The sequence below is a fragment of the Colias eurytheme genome, chromosome 9 (genome assembly GCF_061535395.1).
Source record: "Colias eurytheme isolate Ceu_HAF_F1 chromosome 9, ilColEury1 Martin Lab GWU primary, whole genome shotgun sequence".
In the NCBI taxonomy this organism is placed as follows: Eukaryota; Metazoa; Arthropoda; class Insecta; order Lepidoptera; family Pieridae; genus Colias; species Colias eurytheme.
Window position 1 is genome coordinate 11157797 of NC_142988.1, and position 22807 is coordinate 11180603.

At 33.8% G+C, this 22807-nt stretch overlaps 1 protein-coding gene across 2 annotated transcripts; it reads left to right on the forward strand.

Moving 5' to 3' along the window:
- Positions 1-82: 82 nt before the first annotated feature.
- On the forward strand, positions 83-21528 carry LOC149906123 (solute carrier family 2, facilitated glucose transporter member 1-like). Of its 2 annotated transcripts, XM_090105925.1 has the most exons (12): positions 83-345; positions 8969-8996; positions 15057-15203; positions 15555-15715; positions 16134-16258; positions 16640-16780; positions 17007-17144; positions 18215-18402; positions 18602-18814; positions 19547-19649; positions 20268-20436; positions 20673-21528. In XM_090105925.1, the coding sequence occupies exons 1-12, from the start codon at positions 191-193 to the stop codon at positions 20779-20781; spliced, it is 1677 nt and encodes a 558-aa protein (XP_089962051.1). In that variant the 5' UTR covers positions 83-190; the 3' UTR covers positions 20782-21528. The 2 variants fall into 2 exon arrangements, with proteins under 2 accessions (XP_089962051.1, XP_089962052.1); XM_090105926.1 differs by lacking the exon at positions 8969-8996 and having other exon boundaries at positions 160-345.
- Positions 21529-22807: the final 1279 nt, after the last annotated feature.

Genomic DNA, 22807 nt, shown 5'->3' on the forward strand with positions numbered 1-22807 from the left:
CCTAATAATATATGGAATGTTATATTTATCAGTAACTATATTTTACAAAACTAGTTGATATTGTCAAAACCCCATGTATCTTATTTTGTAAATAGGATATTTATATACTACAGAAAGTTTCATTGACGTCACTCGATACAGATCGAGCGGCTTTTCAAAGTGAAATCTTGTGAGCTTTCGTGAAAGCGGTATGAGAGGTGCCAACACTTTGATCCCAGCGCGGTTCCTTACTCTTCTTGGCCACTTGTGTGTGCTGATAACGTTGATATGGGAGAGCAAAAAGAGTGTACGACATTGTTTGCCGAGTCATTTCCACGACAGTCTCTTCCAGATATATCACAGCCGGTGAGTAATATCCCGGAAATTTTCAGTTAAATATAAACTATGAACTATTGTCTGTTCTTAATTCTATGTTGATGTTTTTATGTTGTTAATTTTATGTGATGATTTTTGTTTGTAGTTTTCGCGCAACTGCATTGCGGGAATGTCGTAAATATTTGCATAGGCTTTTTTGGTAATTCATTGGGCAGATGTAACTTTGTCCTTTGTTTGGTAATGCTGAAGTACTTATCTATAAATATGATTATCAACAAGACAATAACTGTTTTTTGAAACAGAAAAAATATATTTCATTTTTATCATTTTTTAAAATATAAATAGGTAAGTACCTATAATAATGACATACTAAATAAACCAGAAAATAAAAAACCTGGTAATCATTGATATGTGTATATAACTACCTATTTTATAAAGAAAAAAAATTAAGCTGCACTTTAATTAAAGCAGATCTCATTAATGAGATGCACCTCCAGGTGTACACTGTACAGTACATTCAGATGTAAACATTAACTGATTCAAACTGGTTAAAACCAGTATAACATTGTGTGTGTCTGTGAGTTTGTTTTCAATGAGCAAGTGTATAATGAGTGCATTAAATAGATTTATGTCAGTGTAGGCGTGTAGGGATGACACTACATTGTACACCCATAAAAAATGAATCCCATAATTATGTTTAAAATAAAACTTAATTTATTTAGTCATAGGAATTATTGACACATATTTATAGGTAGTTAATTCTTAATAGTCATTACATTTTCAATAAAAAAATAGATCTCTCTATAATAAACGGGTACCACCAGAAGGAAGATAATTATTATTATATATATATTCAATTATATTTGTTTTATTCGATAATAATATTCATAAATATCCTTATCAATTATATTTGTTCATTAACATTTCATAGATAATTCTTATCTACTATCTAGGAATAGGCAAATGTCACTCCATATTGTTAGAGCTTACAGCCATTACCTGTTTATTAGCATGCTATAAAATTACTGATTTGATATAATTATTCTGCATGAGGCCATATTATTTATTATAGCAGATAAAGCTTATTAGCTCTATTAATTTTTAGCTACACCATAAAAATATTTTAAATTTATTAAAATATTAGTTGCCCAAATATGCTGATGGAACATGCAAAAAGTTTATACTTTTGCCTATTCAAACTAGGTCAAACAAAGCTTAGAAATAAACTTATTTTTTGGAATATTAATATTAAAAGAAAACAATTGAAAATATTTTTTTTTATGAAAGAAAAACTTGTAACATCCCTTCACAGTATATTTACTCTCACAACCAGTTACGTCCAGTAGTGATTGCATTTACCTGAAACAGTTTACAAAACACGAGGTGTTATGTTGTTCTGACCGCTCGCGCTAACATAATCCTATTGTGGTTTCGTGTTCGTGCCGGTCGGCCGATATCACGTCACGTGAAAACTCTTCACGTGTTGTGTCGTATTTCATTTTCTTACCTTGCAACAATATTTGTAAGCCTTTGCGTGAGTGCATAGCTAAATTAAAAAAAAATAGACAGCGTTTCGCGCCAATTTGTGCTTCGATTTTCAAATTCGGATCGATCTATGGGGTCATCGGCTTCCAGCCAAGTATGATTTTATAATTTTACAATTATTTTTTTAGTTATTTCGTAAATCAGTAATTATATGTACTGCAATAAGTATACTTTTTTTTAAATGATTATGCCGTGTTGAAAACGGGTAAAGGTAAGTGCAAATTGCAATCGTTATTTCTTTGCATCGGAAAATTTGTTAAACATATTATTAGAATTAGGTATTTTAGTTTTTGCTTATGGAGTAATTATTAAATTTTACCGAATACTTTATACCTAAGAAGAATTTACGTTTTCATTGATGAAAAATGAAAAAAAAATACTTAAGTAATAGGACTTATCGTCGGTATTTTTGTCGAGATTAATAATTTTTATTCATTTATTAATTCTTCAAATTCCATATGAGGTGATAATAGCAAGAGAGTTTGTGACTCTTATTTTCACTAACACACCTATGACGTTTTGACAAAAATGACGTACCTACCTAACTAAGATAAATTTTTTGATGTTATTTTCTTCAATTTAATTGATATACTTAAGAAATAAATTCATAACATTGTAAAACCTATAACTATGTTCATCAATACGATTTATTTACTAAGGTAAATCTATTTGAGCGTAAACAATTAGATTAGCGTCACATACACGCGCTAAATATAGGCCTACGGAACGTGTATGTTCCTAATTGGTATACAAATGTACGGATTAATTAAAAAAATTGCATATTCTTCGTTCTGGAAGCGGCCGCGGCACTCAGCGAAATGCACGGGGTCACTGACCTTGTAACATATACAGGATGGAATTATTTGTGTCCTGTCTCTTGTTTTTAAAAAGCTTGTTAGAGATATTTAATCGAAAATTGACGACGACCTGATCTGATCTGATGAAAATTATTACTTCAGAAATAAACAACAGTTTAGCGTTTAATAATACAATGACAATTGTTGTAGTTATTAATATAGTTTTGACCCTAACGATTGATAAAATATCATCGTGTAATTTTATCAGTTTTATATTGGCTTCGATTCCCAAAGGCTAATTTTCGAAAATCATTGAATGCAGTTTTCCTTCTTTGCAAAAATTATGCAATGTTTCTTTTGAGTAACTTTTTATATCAGTATTGAGAGCATTTTGATGAGATATTTTTGAGATGGCGTTACAAATTCCATCCTATATAAGGTTTAATATTGTGTACATACATGTTTAACGTGCGGCTATTCCCAACCTGTATGAAAATGAAAATGAACCTTACGATATAGCGTATACCTATATCTTGCCAATACGATATTACCGCTATATGAGTAGTAGTAACGTGAGCGAGCCGTCATTCACGACGACCGGGTTTTGTTGTAAACCGTGTGTTTTGTAATTTATAATTTGTATTTTGTAAAGTGCGTGTGATAACATGGTTGTGGAGAAGCCTCGGGTGTGTATTGATAATTTTTGTTACTTATTTTTAAAGAATTTTGAATGAAAATGCGTGTCTGTTCCATGGAAAATAGTAATTAAGTAACGTAATTTAATATTGAGTCATTATTGCGCTTGAATTAAGTGTTAATTTTATATAATTTTCGACGTTGTATAACTAATAAATATTTACGTCTCTATAAACTTTACCAATTTAAAAAAAAAATTCTGATGTTCTTACCTAGTTTATATTAAATTCTTGGAATTATTTCCCATATTTAATTATTGTCAAAGATTCATAATAATAATTTTATGACGTCGTATTTTTTTGCGTATAGAAGTTATTAGATTTGAAAACACGTCGCGCACATAGATGTTTTCTTCGATGTAAATTTCTGAACTGGTTGGCCTTGGGAGTTGGGACAGTGTGAGGGCAATCAAATTAAGATATTCCATTTAAAATACGTGATATTTTTAGTCAAAACTTTTTACAAAATACCGGTAAAGTATTACGATAACACGCAAAGATTGGCAATTACGCTGAGACTCACAGAATAATTAAGTAGGTCATATTTTGTAATGTATTAATAAAATTAAACCATGAGATGTTGCAACTCTACGTGTTCATTTGTTTTAAATATATAAATAATGATTGACGCAATTCATACATGATTGACGGATCGTAAAATCTGATCAGAAAATATCTAGATTTTTAGAAATCAACGATCTCGATCCTTTGGTCGAGATCCAGATTGATCGTGTAATGTAACATGCTGTCAAATTACGTCAGTCTGCGTTCGGAGCGCGATGGTATGGGACGACAACACACAGGTGTAACCATTTATAACAGATGATCAAAACATGCCTCCTTCATCCTGTAGTAATTTGCGTAATCCTCTTCCTCTTCCGTACTATAAATTTCATCTAACAAGTTCGAATGTGTATAGATGTTCCTTTTTAGTAGCCACGGTTTAACCCAGCGTTTCCTCTTCACGCGTTTTTTCAAATAACAGGCAATAATTATTGCTGCACAAGCTTTGTTCATATTCAGATCTATTTAGTGGTTGTGAATGCGTGTGCATTTGACAATGTCGAACAGTGGACTGATATGATCTGGATTGACCATCTAATGTCGCGACGATCCACATAAAGATTCGTCAATCCGTCACCTGACTTGGATCGTGATCTGGATTGAGCGTGTAACGGGTGCCATAGATTACCTAGGTACAGCTACAAACTCAAGTTACAAATAATAAACAAATAAAAATAAGAATTTGTAAATATTATATGCAACTAACAGTGACCCGCGGTTTTACCTGCATTTCTCCGTTCATCTGTCTTAGCGTGAATAGAATAGAGTCTTGTCTTCATCGATAAATTGTGAAATAATTTTTCAAGTCAGACGCGTGGTTCCCGTGATAAGCGCGTTCAAACAAACAGGTTTATAATATTAGTATAGATATAAGTTATATTAATTTGATAAATTGTAGATATGGAAATTGAATTTGCACATATTTTCAGTAAAATATAGGTGACTAATTGTGTTTATTACGCTTTACATAAAAAACACTTAGTAGTACTATACGAGTATAGTTATTAGTTACATAATACATATATATAAATTGAAACTTATATCATTAAATATTTTATTAGATAAATTCGTGTGCAAAATGCAAATTATTGCCTCCTAGTCCTCCGGGCTCCGGCGTATTCAAACAACATGTTAATAAAAATATGAATCATGTTAATAAAAATATCAAGTATTTTTCCATAGCCTCCCTCTGAATAGTAATACACAATTGCGATCAATTAAAATTTTGGTGTTTTGTTTGTAGATATACAGCTTGAGGTTGAGTACCAATGCTTCTACCAGTAAAAAATATGATAGATTTTTATAAGCGTATCATCCGGTCGTTGCATATCCTAAAAAAAGCTCCTAAAAAGCTCCCGTAAAAAGCGCTTACGTTGATTGTGGAAGATTAATTCGGTATAAGATAACTAGCAGTGTATAAATTTGTGAAAATGTATGTACTATTCCCATTACTTTCTATAAATAATATATGTAGTGTAGATCTTTGACTTTTTAATTCAAGTTCAATCTCTACATAAACCTATCTTTTATGTCTCAAATGAACTTGAAACTTTACTTAAGAAATTTACTCTAGTTATGTAAAACTATGTGTCTAACATTTCATTAAAAAGGCTTCATGCATAAGGCTGTATGATAGAGCTACTCTATATGTCCTCAAGTGCGATGACCTTATTGATTGTTAACTGATAAAAGTTCGATAAACTGATTTTGTGAATCTTTTTTTTGTTTTTTGTTGTATTGAATAAGAATATGAACATGCTGTATATGTAATACGATGATTATGGATAATTATTTTTCAGGTACTGTTTTTTTTGTTTAGTACTTTTCATATTTAGGTATACGATTATATAGAGAATTTTCATTGTAATTTTAATATTTATTATTTACCTATTTCTAAATATTAAATTTGTAGGTTCCTTTAAATAAAAACACGACTGACAAACATCATAATATAATGAAAAATGTGATTATTTTCCTATTTTGTGTATTATAACTATTAATTATACAAATAGGTAAAGTAGATAACAATAGACTTTAACTGTGTAAATAAATTGTATGTCAAGGTCACATCGGCATCGTGTTACCTACACTTTGCAGTTTGCACTAAGTACAATAAATATTATATGTATTAAACAACTGTTTCTACATTATTATAGCTAACGATTTGTTATGTCATATAACTCATATTATATTAAAGCCAAATTAAAGCAAATTAAAGCTAATTAAACCTTCACGACAAGTGCAGCACATGCTGAGTAGCGACCCTTTTTAGCACCACACTGATTAGGAATAAGTCACTATTTTTATTTTATTTGTTGCTTTTGTTTAGTTTGTATATTTTTTTTTCTTCTTTTATTATGTGTGTGGTGTTAAATAAACTTTTCTTTCTTTCTTTCTTTTCTTTCTTTCAAATAAAGTAATTATTGTTCAACATTTAAGCGCGTCACACACGGTGAAGATACTATAATATTTTATGTTAAGATTCTCTACTATGTCTTAATATCTTAATACTATTATAAAGGCGAAAGTTTGTAAGGATGTATGGATGTATGGATGTATGGATGTATGGATGTATGGATGTATGGATGTATGGATGTTTGTTACTCTTTCACGTAAAAACTACTGAACCGATTACAATGAAATTTAGCACACATATAGAGGGTAACTTGGATTAACACATAGGATAGGTTTTATCCCGGAAATCCCACGGGAACGGGAACTATGGGGGTTTTCCTTTGAAAACGCGGGCGAAGCCGCGGGCGGAAATCTAGTATAAAATATTACAGTATCTTAAGGTATCCGGTATCAGCGTTCTGACTTCTGACCATCATTTTTCTTTTTGTCATTGCGTTCTAAGACCGCTGTAGAACCGCCATCCTGTTACAAATGACCCGAAGCACTGACACAAAATTTCGGGTCATTTGTAACAGGATGGCGGTTCTACAGGGGTCTTAACAAATGATGGTCAGAACGCTGATACCGGATACCTTAAGATACTGTAATATTTTATAGTAGAGAATCTTAACATAAAATATTATAGTATCTTCACCGTGTGTGACGCGCTTTACATTACTACAATGTCAAATTGAGTGATGTAAATAATTAGTAACAATGAAAATAAAATAAAATTGTCTAACGATAATTTCTACAAACACGCCTGTTTTGTCTGACGATAATTTTCGATTAAGTTCATTTTATTTAAAAAAACATAGATACGCTATGAATTGAGAACCTCTATCATTTTGGGGTTGTCATTGAAAGGTCACAGTTGATGAATTGAAATTATTAACAGCTGTAATATTTAAGTTTGATTGTTGTTTTTCTCTTTCTTTCCTTTCTTTTAATAAAATAACATAGGTTTGCGTTTTATATATTATGTATTAAAAATTATTGTATTCTGTTTTCTGCACACGTGTCTATCTACTGGCTCATAGAATATTAATTCAGTCAAACTGTAAGTACATATGAGGTTAATGAACCCTGTCGTAGTCTGTGGTAATTAAAAATAACTAACAAAAAAAAACTCGTAGGTATAAATTATAAAAAATGCATCACAATATCTAACTTGTCCACATGAAGTTATAAATATCTAAGGATGTAGGTAATTACATTACCAAATAATTATGACACATTTTTACCGACAGACTGAAACTGAAAATGTATTTAATCAATCGCTAAATGACATTTTTTTATTTCATGGAGTTTTAAATTAAAATTAAGTATGGTAGTTAATTATTATTTACAATGGATTAGCAATTACGTTAACATTATCAATATAATAAAGTAACTTAATTCAAACACATTAAGATAATTCTTTCGAAATTGAAACATGCTTATTTTTCATTTAAACACTTTGTTTGATAAATTGATCAATTTCTTCATTATGATAACTATGTTAACTTCAGGAACCTTGACGTTAATAGTAGAGTACATAAATTGCTATTTATACAATACCATAACTTGTATTACATGTTTATTACCAACTAGCGGTCCGCCCCGGCTTCGCCCGTGGTACATATTTACGTTTTCTCTACATAAGAACCATCCTCGTACTTCAAGGAATATAATAAAAAAAGAATTATCGAAATCGGTTCAGCCGATCTCGAGTTATGCGCTTACCAACACATTTTGCGATTCATTTTTATATATAACACTAGCGGTCCGCCCCGGCTTCGCCCGTGGTACATTTTTACGTTTTCTCTACATAAAAACCATCCTCGTACTTCAAGGAATATAATAAAAAAATAATTATCGAAATCGGTCCACCCGTTCTCGAGTTATGCGCTTACCAACACATTTTGCGATTCATTTTTATATATAAGAAGAAGATGTAATAATAATTCTAACTAAATAATTATACTTTGTGTGACATTTTAATAGGCAACAATAAAATATACTTTTTAATGTAAGTTTAATGTGGTAATCTGTTATATGTACTAAGGATTTTTTTATTTTCTACATGTTATTTGCCAAACGAACATGTGTTCAACACATGCTAAACTTTTTATAATTTGTTGTATTGAGAAAACAGCTCACAGTCATACATATTATGTACATAGTAGGTATGTATTACATATATTATGTAATTTGTGTAGAAAAATATGGGTAACTACTTATCAAGCTAGCAAAACAAATATGACTGGCACCTGTGAGCCTGTGACTGGCACGTTTCCGTTTATACCTATTTATTTTTACATATTTCGCAAAATTTTTCATTTCACTATTTTAACAAGGGATCCGTTGAAATCCACTTAATTCCGGTGATAATTACAATGACACCGGAATTAATTAATTTAGTTCCATAACACTGACTTCAAATTCTCCCTCCTGAAGGTCAATTCCAAAACATATTTTAATGAACATTAGAAATCAAAGACTTGCTAACTTTGACGATTTTAAACGCGATTTATTAATTATACTTACATAATATTATTTTACCCTACGATTATATCACTTTTCAGCAAGCTTGGAGATACATTAGAAAACCGTTAAAATCGTTAATTTCTAATGTATAGAACTCGCGTAAAATCAAACAGAATGAAATGTTTTCAGATTGCTAGCGGGCCTCGTCGCCGCCTTGGTACTCATTGTGATAGAGTTCATGACCTTCCTCCTTGGACTAACAATGTTTTCCCCGTCTGTCTCATTGACCTGTATCCTTTTATTAATGCACTATCATTTTTTATTTGCAAAGCTTACATAATAAGTAGTTTAAGAAAAATGTTATTTTTATTCATAATAGTTCCGTATTTACTTAAATACAAAAACAGGTAAAGTTCGGTTGAAAAAGTTTCAATTGCCTGAATCTAAATGCAGGAAATCTTACGTACACTGCTCAAGAGATTCAGAATAAATTTACACACAGATGGACCTACCTTACGTCAATATGACTGGATTCTATTATAAAAATAGATTTGATTGAGTTGTTGGTATATAAAACAAAGTCACTGTCTGACCATTCCTAATCCCTATGCATGCTTAGATCTGTAAAACTACGCAACATATTTTGATGGAGTTTTTTTAAATAGATAAAGTGGATCTTGAGGAAGGATTTTAGTTAAGTTTTCTACAACGCGGACGAAGACGCGCGCGGAAATCTGGTGATCAATAAAATATTGTTTTAAAATTCTCGAGGCTCCTTAAATTTTAGTTTCGAGCTCGAACGCGATCATAAAGCGCATGCGATATTCAACTTTATTACGGCTGTGTTAGCGTGTAGCACCGTAGCGGTCTTAAGCTTTGGTCTGGTGATCATGACGCACAACGCTGAGGTATGCGCCCCAACGCAGCGTCACGACGCAGCATTTACCGTCCCTGCGGAGAGGTGGTCAGTTGATTTTGCCGCAGCTACCAAGGTAGACGTGAACATGAACAATTTTGCTGTAATTTGTGCTTCTCAGCTATCTCCCTCCAGCAATTTTCTTTAATTACCAAACTTTTATATTTTTTGTCCTTATTTTTATATAAAGAAGGATAGCTGCGAACTAATTCTATTAAATTGTCTTCGGAAAAATTCATATTGCCGTGACGCATACCCGCACACCGCAGTGTTCAATCGAGAATGACGCCGCGCTGTGCGGGAGTACACCTCCCCACTCACCGCGCTTGCCCTTCGCCGCGGACGCATACTGCGACGGAACAAGAGAACATTGTCGACGTTTTTCATATGATTGAGTGTCCGGCATCGCAAACCGCATACCTCAGCGTTGTGCGTCATGATCACCAGACCAAAGCATTACCGTTCTCTCAGTGCCAGAAATTATGTTAGGGAGCCTCCTCTTAAGGGGGCGCATAAAGCAAAATAACCAATCTTCTATTAGATGATACGTGTAATATGCAAGACCAAATCTAAAAAATAAAATATATACCAAACTAGATGATATGTTCAACGATTCTGTTTAATCAAAAACATAAAATAATAAAATTTACTCGATAAAAAAAAATCACCAAGTTAGCTCTAATTTTCACACTTTTACGTTTTCTAATTGACATGGTAATACTTATTATGATTTTTTTTTCATAAACAATTATATTAAAACATTTGCAAGATATTTGTCAGAGCATTTTGTGTAATTACTTTTAGTTTTTGTTTTATCTGCGATAAACCACTTTTATCGTGACAAAATCAAACGTTTATCTCGAGAAAAAAAGAGCGCCAAAAGTGGTTTATCGCAGATAAAACCAAAACTAAAAGTAATTACACAAAATGCTCTGACAAATATCTTGCAAATGTTTTAATATAATTGTTTATGAAAAAAAAATCATAATAAGTATTACCATGTCAAGTAGAAAACGTAAAAGTGTGAAAATTAGAGCTAACTTGGTGATTTTTTTTTATCGAGTAAATTTTAATATTTTATGTTTTTGATTAAACAGAATCGTTGAACATATCATCTAGTTTGATATATATTTTATTTTTTAGATTTGGTCTTGCATATTACACGTATCATCTAATAGAAGATTGGTTATTTTGCTTTATGCGCCCCCTTAAATTGCTTAAGCCCAGCACTGTAGGTACTTATAAGAATTACGTATAGTAAAGTAGTTCATCTCATAGTATCTCTGAATGAATTATGCATTATATCGAAATTGGGTCAAACATGAGACTGGTTTCTTTGAATTATTGCTTATTAATTGTTCTTATCTGCAGTTGTGTATTAGACTGGGGTAGAAGCCTTTGAAAATAATGAAAAGATAAAAAAAATCGCAGTCGGATGAAACCCATTAGAAAAGGAGGGGAATATGATAAAAATGTAAGGAAAAATAAATTACGGTCAATCCGAGTTCGGGAAGCGGGAGGGGGGAGCTTTTTAAGAGAAAAAAATGGTTTCTCTCGATTTCCGACAAAACTACAAGTCCTATAGAAAAAAGTTCAATGGTAAAGTTGTAGGTAATTAAAAGTTCTACAACTTTTGTATTTACAATTTTTTCACATAACCTAAAAATTTAGGTGAAAAATTCAAAAAACCAAGTTTTTGGTCTTTTATTTCTATCTACTTCAAAATTTATTTTTTTTCTACGAAATTTGGTGGAAACTTACTTTATTATGTCCCAAATACACTGTAATTTATTTGATTGAAAATATTTATTTTTTCGCCTTATTTTGAATTAATACCAAAAAAACAACCTAATTTTCAATCGAAAAGTCACCCGTCAAAATATCAGCTTTTTTCAAAAACTTGGGGTGCCTTTTATTCATTGAAATCTCTACTTTCATATGGTGTAAAAAAAATAAACACCACTATAGTAAATGTTCTCAGGAAATGCATACAAACAGTGTGATAATGAGCTTTTACTAAATCAGGCACACTTCTTGAACTCTATATCTTCTCTTGTATCGGCTTTTCGGTAATATTTCAAAAGAAAAATAATTATCTGTTCTAAGTTTAATATTTTACAGCATATTAAAAAGCAAAATGATGTCGATAAAAACATTTCAGGTAGTTCGAGAAGTGTGCCTGATTTAGTAAAAGCTAATTTTCAGACTGTTTGTATGCATTTCCTGAGAACATTTACTATGGTGGTGTTTATTTTTTTTTACACCATATGAAAGAAGAGATTTTAATGAATAAAAGGCTCCCCAAGTTTTTGAAAAAAGCTGATATTTTGACGGGTGACTTTTCGATTGAAAATTAGGTTGTTTTTTTGGTATTAATTCAAAATAAGGCGAAAAAATAAATATTTTCAATCAAATAAATTACAGTGTATTTGGGACATAATAAAGTAAGTTTCCACCAAATTTCGTAGAAAAAAAATAAATTTTGAAGTAGATAGAAATAAAAGACCAAAAACTTGGTTTTTTGAATTTTTCACCTAAATTTTTAGGTTATGTGAAAAAATTGTGAATACAAAAATTGTAGAACTTTTAATTACCTACAACTTTTCCATTGAACTTTTTTCTATAGGACTTGTAGTTTTGTCGGAAATCGAGAGAAACCATTTTTTTCTCTTAAAAGCTCCCCCCTCCCGCTTCCCGAACTCGGATTGACCGTAATTTATTTTTCCTTACATTTTTATCATTTTCCCCTTCTTTTCTAATGGGTTTCATCCGACTGCGATTTTTTTTTGTTTCAAAAATTATCTACTCTAGTCTATATGTGTTAAAGTAAGTAGTATTCGGTTTAAGTGCACCTAAACGTGCATTTAGACCAAACGAACATAGAGCTAGAACTTGAGCAAGAGCATTTCGTGATCTTTTAGTGTAAACGAAAACTCGTATTCAGTGTTGTTTAGTATTAGAGCGTATACGCACTATGCGGGTAACCGCATTGCGGGTAGCCGTCCGGCTGACCGCAAGCACAATTATGTACGTAATATTCATTTCTATGCGCACTGCGATGCGGCTACCGCAGACCGCACAGTGCGCATAGAAATGAATATTACGTACATAATTGTGCTTGCGGTCAGCCGGACGGCTACCCGCAATGCGGCTACCCGCATAGTGCGTATACGCTCTTAGAATATTGTATAGAATCTTTTCGAACGCATAACAACGAAAGAATGCTCTACGACTGTTTACACATAGTGGGGTTAGAATGAGTATTCGCTCGTCTGGTGTAAATGCACCGTTGCACGTGACAATAATAATCATCTTATCGATACTTTCTATAAATAAAAATGTTAATTATTATTCATATTTGCTAAAGATATTACTTAGATATACACAGTTATATGTGTATTTAAATATATCCAAGAACAAGCAAGTTCATTATCATAATGCAGCGGTTATTACGTCTAGACTATGTACCTATAGATCAAGGAGGATTTACTGTACAATAAAAAATAAATCACTATGTAGGTAATTGTTAGTAGCGTAAATAGTTGTAAATTACTGAATCAAAGATAGTGTTATCATAACGTCACGGTTTTCTTAATTGTATGGGATTATCTCTGAGATTATAAATTACATATATAGAGTGTTTTATTACTTAGTAGTTTTATGTAATCAATAAAACTTCAATTATAATTAAAGAAAACGTAGAGTTCAAATCAGGTGGAATGGATAAATTGTATGTGTCGCCGTCATTTGACGTTGAATTCTTATAACAACTTGACATGTTGTCCTTTAGTAATTCAATTGAATTTCGCCATTCAATGAACGCACTAGTCATTCAATCAAATAGCAGATTCAACCAGATGACTACGACATACCTTTTGTACCTGCGTGGATTGGTGATACAGTTATGTTTAAAGATAAAATAACGTAATAATTACAGTTTGCACTGTACCGTGTAGGTACGTAAGGATACCCATGCAAATAAGGCCAGTGACCTCAATGCTTGAGGCTGATACTTGACTCTTGATAGCACGCAACATGCACGCTTTTTTAACAAAATGCACAAATATAATGCATCACAAATCACAACATATGAATTATAATGCTGTACAAAAATTAATGAGGTAACTATATTGTAAATCAATGCAATATCGCTTCACACAATATTCGTAGATTTTAACAATTATACAATTATTGCAAGAGAATCTACCCGCAATTCAAAAATTCCTTAACTCTTCTGTCAGCTATAGGAGCCCACGGGTCTGCGTCAATAGTCCTGACTTACTTCATCCTAGACGGCTGGTTATGTGATTGGTTCTGGCCAATATTCTTCTTTTGTTCTGTCTTACCATCTTGCGTAGATCTGACCACAGCTCTAATGGTCCTCTTCTCCTCTAAGTGGTAACTCACCACTTGGTTTCTCACGATTTTATACGTTATTTCAGTTAGATATAGGGTTTGAATTTTCTTTCACCGTTTGCAATGCTTTTCCTTACACTTTTACGTTTCGTTTGAAGGATTTTCTTAAGTTAAAGAGGGATGAAGACAGATGTTGGTGTAAGTTGATTTGTTATTATTACATAATATTATTTAATTGAAAAAAGAGCGTGTGTGCCGAGCACACGTGTCAGAAGTGAAACTTCTGCAAGGCAAGATGTAAAGATACCAAAATCGTCGCAGCTTACCTACTCCATGACGTGATGGTATTGCCATGACGAAACCTTGAAATTTTACTCCCAACGCGACTAAAGAAGTTTCACTTCAACAATTATTGATCATCAATTTATATTTTCTGACTTAGAACAGTTTGTAGTTGTATACGGGAATCAAGTTAGTGTGCAACCTGACATAAAGATTAGGTTAGCTATTAGACCACAATATACAATTATAAATGCACTGCTACTCGTACGATGCAATAAAAACACGATGATATTTCTTAATCACAGTTTTATTAACTTTATAATCCGCAAAGCAGCTTTATTTCCTATTGTTTTCATTGCTCTTATCAATCATAATCTTAGATAAACGCTAAAATTAGCAAAGGAGCTGACCTGCTGCCATTCTGATAATAATATTTGTTTCAAGATCGTTCTTGTTTTGATTGAAATATACTTATCTAGGATCTAGATTTCTAAGTACTATTCATTACTTATTAAAATAAGAAAAATATTGTAATTACTGAATAAAGTAAGGTGAAACTGATATCCTTAAAATTCGATATTTTTCTGTAAAGCGTCTATGTTTTGCTGCGTCTAAATCGTAACTAAATTGACCTGAATATTGCATAGCATAGCAAATTTACTTACCATAGGTGCAAATTCTACCATCCCACTTCTGAACTCCATCTCAATCCCATCTTTGCAGATCACGAATGAGCACCAGCATTTGACTCAGACGCACGATTACCGGCCGGGATGGTCGGTCTACCTGGTGCTAGCTGGTGTGGTCACCACGCTGGGGTCTTCGTTACCGGTGGGATTTAATATCGGCGTTGTTAATACACCCGCTGAGGTAGGTATTTTAAGAACGTATGATTGCGATAAGATCATCCATTGTATATAGTTTTAGGCTGATTATATTAATGCTTCTTGCTTTGATTTATAAGTGCATTGAAAATAATATTTGTTATATCTCCTTTTCTTGCCCGGTAGACATGTGAAATAAACATATATATATAAATATGATTGGACGTAGCAAAACTCCAGATAAAAAATTGGCCATTAGTCTTTTTTATAGAGATACAAAATATGACAAAATGACAATCAGAATAATTTGTAAAACATGACCATTTGGTTACTTATCTTTCAATCATTATTTTACTATGTTTAATCGTTATAAAACAATAGGTCATAAAAACTCCAGGTGATAAAGCAGTTCTGCAATGAGAGCTTCATCAGCCGCTACGATCTGCCACTTGACGAAACATGGCTCAACGTACTCTGGTCTTCAGTTGTCTCCATCTTCATTGTTGGAGGATGCACTGGATCCATCCTCGGTTCCGTGCTGGCTGATAAGATGGGGAGGTTGGTTTTGGGACTATTTGCCAAGAGATGTTTAAATTGATTATTGGCCAAGAATAGGAGTCAATTTATAGGGTGTGATACCTAAATGTCGATGTGAATACCTTTTTTTTTACGAAGACAGAGGTTAGGATATGTTGTGAAGCTTAAATGTCCATAGAAAATAAAGGAATAAAACAATGAACACAACAACAAGGTTCTCTGATTATGTAGACTTTAATGTGAGTAACTAATGTAGAGTTTATGGTGTAGATTTAAATCCAGATTAAATTATTTAGAGTGATTGTAGAAAAACTACTAAACTAAAATACTCCTACTTCCATAATAACTACCTGTTTTTTTTTCGGAGTATAATTTGAGCTCAATTAATTCCTCATAAAAGTGCCAAGTGGAATTATCTATAGGTAATATTGTATTTCAGGAAAAGAGCAACAATAGTGACAAGTATCCTATCAATAGCTGGTGCTTTGATGTTTTTATTCTGTCGCACAGCCAACTCTGTAGAGATGTTGATTCTTGGAAGGTTGCTTGTCGGTTTGGCGGGTGGTAAGTTCCTTGTGAATACAATTTATACACCTTTTTTCGCAAAAGCCACCTTCTAGCTACTAAGTTATAGTCTTTAAATTGATAGTTAATTGAAAAGATGAAAATATCGTAATTTTATAAACTTCATCAATGGTCTAACTCGGGATAGCCTGTGTTTATTGAAATAATGACAGTTTTAATGATAGGCTATTAAAAAATATCTTGTTTTTATCAACTATCTGAGAAATTTTTAAAGTACCCGAGGCTGAAATACGATTACCAGTCTGCTAAATAAATTTGATTAATCAATGAATGAATGATTTTTGTGTCAATGAAGAAGAATATAAAATCTTTTTACGACTTATTCAATTATATTTTTATAGATTTCTCATAAATTTCCAGGTTTAACAACCAGCATAGTGCCAATGTACCTAACGGAGTTAGCCCCTCTAAGTCTAACAGGCGCGATGGGCGTGGCCTGCCCCATGGGGGTCAATGTGGGGGTCCTTGTGGGACAAGTTATGGGACTCAACTTTATATTGGGTAATTATTATATTTTAAAAATTATAATTTCGTACTAAACATTATTTACAATACATTATTAGCAGTATATCTGGATATATTGCAATTCATATTGGTCCTTCGAGCCGGATAAGACAATATTTAGATTTACAATAAATTATTTCAATAAATAAATAAACATGAATTATTTAATATGACACATGTCTTGATTTTATTTTTATTCTAAATGATATGTTTATTTTTCTAGGTGGAGCTGACGACTGGCCTTATCTTTTATCCGTCTACGCTGTACTAGTCATTATTTGTTTACCAGTTTTATTTATATTACCAGAAAGTCCAAAGTACCTGTTTGTAGTTAAGAAAGATGAAGTTGAAGCTTTAAGAGGTATGTATAAAAAAATAGAAAGGTAAAAATTAAAATTTCCAAAAATAAATCGATTGAATAGGCATCACGACAGTATCCATAAATGATCGAATAAGTGTTTTTAAGGGAAAATGTATAATAAATAAATTAAAAATAGTGACTTAGAAATAGTAAAAACATTAAGATTAATGAGATTATCAATAAAATAAAACATTGAAATTCTGCAGTCGGCCATTTTGACTGAAACACGCGTGACGTCACGTCTATGTCAGCTTCGCGTCAGGTGTATTTTGTTGTTATGAATATGTTGAGAATACGCATTTTTATTTATTTTCTATTTTTTCACGTATGCTTTATCGACTCAGAACAGAAATATAATTGCGAATTCACGAATATGTGGTTCGGGTTTCCGTCCAATTTTTGGCTTTTATCTTCGTTAAATTTAAGTATATTAGCGAAATATAGGGTTTTTCTTGTTTAATAAACGTATACACACATTATGGAAGAGGTTTTGAAAATTTTTCGTCATGCCTATTGCGACGATTTTGTTATCTTTGAATCTTGCAAAAGAAGTTCACTTATGACATGTGTGCATGGCACACACGCTCTTTTTTAATTAGCAGTTTAGTTAATACGAATAGATTGATCTGTCGCCGAAAAAACTTCCTCGTAAACTTGGCCTAACAAGAGAACGACCTGTTGGTCCTTCAAGCCGGATCTCATGGAATCATAATGTAGCGTGTCCATGTCGCTAGTTTTTAAGCGGCATTTCAATATGTTACCGAATAGGGTGCCCAACTCGTTGGTCCTTCAAGCAAATACTAAATAACCTACCTAAATATCGGGTGTTCAACTCGTTGGTTATTTAAGCGAGAACTCTTAAGTAACTAAGTTTTGTCTTCTACCTATTGATCTTTCAAGCCGGATCGCTCGTATTGGTCATTATTATAAAATAAAAATATATTATTTTATGCCCGCCGCTACAAGGTTATGTTAAATTTTTATGAAGTGTCAAATGTTACCTATTAAAATGACTCTACTATAAGTTGTGTCCTTAACTTATTGGTCCTTCAAGCCGGATCTATTTCTAGAGTTAAGCCGGGTTCGTGGCGTGTCTCCGAGCGTGCTCACAGAAGAATTAGAAGCTGTTCGTGAAGAGTCACATACCGGTAGTGCGAGCTGCGGCATGCTGCAAGCGCTGCGTGACCGCCGGTTGATGCTGCCGCTGCTGCTTGTGTGCAGCTCGCAGGCGGGACAGCAGACCAGCGGTATTAACGCGGTAAGCCGAAAAGACGGGAAGTTCGAGTCTTGCTTCGTGATTGAATTTTTTCTATACTTTAAAAAATTCACATTGATTTCAACCTGATTATAATTTAGGATTATGGACTTAAGATTTTTTTTTAATTTAGCTTCTAGATTTTATGGGTTTAAGATTTGTATGTTAAACAGCGTATTAATGTGATAATCATCGGTTGCAGGTGTTCTACTACTCGCAGACGATCTTCAAGCAGGCGGGTCTGTCGGACCAGCAGGCGCAGTACGCGACCATCGGCTGCGGCTCCATCAACGTGTGCACGGCGCTGCTCATGCTGCAGCTGCTGCCGCGCGTGGGCAGGCGGCCCTTGCTGCTCGGCTCCACGCTCGCCGCTGCCGGCATACTGGCGGCGCTGGCGGCCGCTATGGGCTGCATTGTGAGTGTGCTGCTGCTGCTGCTGTGCTGCTGCCGCGCGTGGGCAGGCGGCCCTTGCTGCTCGGCTCCACGCTCGCCGCTGCCGGCATACTGGCGGCGCTGGCGGCCGCTATGGGCTGCATTGTGAGTGTGCTGCTGCTGCTGCTGTGCTGCTGCCGCGCGTGGGCAGGCGGCCCTTGCTGCTCGGCTCCACGCTCGCCGCTGCCGGCATACTGGCGGCGCTGGCGGCCGCTATGGGCTGCATTGTGAGTGTGCTGCTGCTGCTGCTGTGCTGCTGCCGCGCGTGGGCAGGCGGCCCTTGCTGCTCGGCTCCACGCTCGCCGCTGCCGGCATACTGGCGGCGCTGGCGGCCGCTATGGGCTGCATTGTGAGTGTGCTGCTGCTGCTGCTGCTGCTGTGCTGCTGCAAAAGGACCTGCAAAGAAACTGTTTATAAAAGCATCAGTAGTAGTCTAGAGCACTGCTCGCAAAAACGAACGCTCTATAGCATCATACGCATGTGGAGTTGTGTATGCTACCGGTGGCATCATGACGATGTGATCTTGCTGCAGCATTTTAGGGATTGATGAAAAGTACCAATTAATATTAATTTCATGACCAAATACACAATTCAACTTGCGGTCATGTACAATTTGTTCAACCTTCTAACGTCCTGATTTTCTTCTATATACCCTAAAAAGATACCTTTGTATTAGAATATTTGACCTTATACTTAATTGCTTTATTTATTCCAGAATGCGTATCCATGGATGGCGTACGTGGCGATGGTAGCAGTACTCGCTTACGTTCTAGTCTACGGGTTCGGACTTGGTCCTATACCGTACTTCATGGCTTCCGGTGAGCAAGCAGTTTTATTAATTACTCTCTCCCGTTTTGTCATTATTTTCTCCAAAAGTATTGGCACTCAAGATCTAATTAGCCGCTAATTTTCAAAAATTTTAATTCTCGATGCAATAAGACCCCAATCTCAATTGCAGAACTGGTTTATATTCCAATAAACAATTTCCCAACAAATTCGACCCTATCTCAACTCCAGAGCTGTTATATGTGCCGGTAAACAATTTCCCAATCTAATTTGATACCTATATCCAACTCCAGATCTGTTCTATGTGCCAATAAACAATTTTCCAATTAATTGAAAAAAATTCGCAACAAAAATCTTGTTAAAAATGACCTCCCATTCAATAGTTTCCCAAACTCTCAAAAAAAACCTTAACTAAATATTTAACCGATTTATAAGCCTTTTTAAACCCTTTTTTTTATAGTGGGGAAATCTTCCAAAGATACCCACGGCCCCCGGGGAAGGAGCTGTGGGTTATGTCGGATTCTTACCGACTAAAACCCCACTGTGTTCCATCGAGCCGCTTTAATGATGGGGCCGCGGGTATTTGTTAGAATTCTTCCGCGACCAAGCTTTTTTTTTCTTTTTTTAACCCTAAAATAATTATATTTCAGAGCTGTTCGAAGTATCCCCCCGTGGTGCGGGTATGGCATGGGGTTCCCTTGCCAACTGGGGTGGGAACTTTCTAGTCGGCATGTGTTTCCCTTCGCTAAGGGCTGCGATAGGGCCTTACTGCTTCCTGGTGTTTGCAGGGCTCACTGGAGCCCTATTTGTGTTCCACAGGTAATAATATATGAAGTGTTTTAATTAAGAAATGGTAAGAAATAGTTTAAATTCCCCAACGGGGCGAAAACTTTCGTAAGATACAGCCAAAAAACGTGAAAAAGATAGTGTTAAATATGCTACCTAACCGGTAAAGGTTGCACTCGTAATAGTTTTGATACGCGCTACTAGGTGCTTTGAAAAAATACTGTTTAAATTTTCTAGATCCAAGTCAATACTTTTCTCTTTTTTTCCAGAATGTACTTCCCGGAGACGAAAGGCAAGACACCGACGCAAGTGTCGCAGCTCTGCAGTCTTGGGTTCGATTCACGACCGTTACATTCCGAGCCCTTACATAGCGTGTGACGTCACAAGTTACTGCGTGATGACGTCATACCACACACGTGACATCAAAGCCTGTACGAAATGGTCGATAATATCATATAATACACGTGTCGTCACGCCACACACGTTATGTTAAAATGTTGTGTTAAGTGTAATGACGTCATACCCCATACTGGATGGACACTTATTTACGTGAACATTGTGACGTCATATGACACGTTTGACTTCAATCCGCCCTTTAAAAAGAACGTCGTGACGTCACACCGCTCAATTGCATAACTGTTGTGAAATTACATCTTATTCCCGACTTCATGACCTGGCCTGTTAAGTACCTGCAGTGACGTCATAGCTATACTAAAATGTTTTTATTGTAGTGACGTCATTACTGTGTTGAAAGTTTTATTGACACCTTGAAATATTTGTGTGATGTGTATTGTGTAGTGTTATTAAATTAAATTTCTATGTCCATTCCAGAGAGTACATTGAAATCAATATTTTGTAAATGTAAGTAGGAGAATTGTAATTCCTATGTTCTCTTTTTAAAGGGGCATTTTATAAGGCCAAAAATGCGATGTTACGCTCTGTAATATGGAATATTTTTATATGCTTGACTGTTTGTGGACGCAAGTTTTTAAATTAACAGAAAAGATTGTTTTTAAAAGATAACTAAGTATACTAGCTGGATAAAACTAGCTGATGTCACTTCTCAAAAACACGTGCCAATACGTTGCTTTTAAGGCGTATTTAAAAAAGCATAGATAAAACATGATTTTTGGATAATATGTCACCGGAAAATAACAAGAATCGCAAAATAATTTTCTAGGAAATTTATAAACCTTCGTAGAATCCTTAACGAGAGATAAATTATTTTATTTTACGCCCACATTTCAAATTTCCTAGGAAATTTATAAACTTGTTATCTTCCGGTGACACTACTACTTTTATGTGGTCATTTTCTCATAACAAAACAAAAATGAAAAGAAAAACGCACAAAAACCATCCGTCCTAATATATTCGTTCATATAATTGGATGGTATAGTCTTAGCTAGATGTATGAATTTAAAATAGTTTGGCGCTAGACTAAAATGTACCGTATCACCTAGTTTTAAGGTAGGATTTCATACAATTTGACGAACAAAGTTACAAAAAAGTATAGACAGGTTAACAGTGGAAAAAGTATTAATAATTATTTGAGTCTCAGTTACATATTTTGGTATTTTTATTCATATTTATTATTTGTCATTGGTTGGGTCATATTCTAAGATTTAATTTTCATAACTATTCATAGTTTATCTAAAGATATATCAAAAGTACCCTCATAGGAGGCCCGTGTCCCAGCAGTGGGAACGTATATAGGCTGATGATGATGATGATGATATCAAAAGTACTGCATTATTTGATATCTAAAGATAAATTATTATTAATGAAATTAATGAGAAATATTGTTCTAAGATCTTTATTTCTGAGATAAGTCCATTTAAAATGGGTTTTTAGAACATAAATTTCCTATTTTGTTTTAATTAAGAGTGTCGAATAAGATTTTTGCGTGTGAAAACGGAATATATTATATTAATATATTTGTAAGGAATTAGATGTCTTTTTTTCATATCACATACCTACTAGATACTTTAAAATAAGTTATTTATTTTATAGTATTTTATATCTCATTATAGACTAGATTTTCTAAAAAAATTCTTCGCAACAGTCTCCGAACATTATTTTTATATTTTTCGTTTGCTTTGACTCACATATACTTAAAGTTATACATATTGCCTACATTGCATAGAAAAAGACTCCAAAAAAGGTTCTAAGTGTTCCACTTTTTATTTTATATGACCAAAAAAATTTGTTAAGTTCGAAATTCGAATAAAGTAATTAAGTATTTATTATGTTATTTTACTGAATTTTTATCCTTTGATGTAAACATCACATTTTAATGTTGTATTATGGTTATTTCTTAGTTATGCATTATGATTCAATTCGGAATTTTAAAATGTTACTGCCGTTCGTGAGTGTGTTCATAAACCATTTAAGCAAGCTAGAGTTT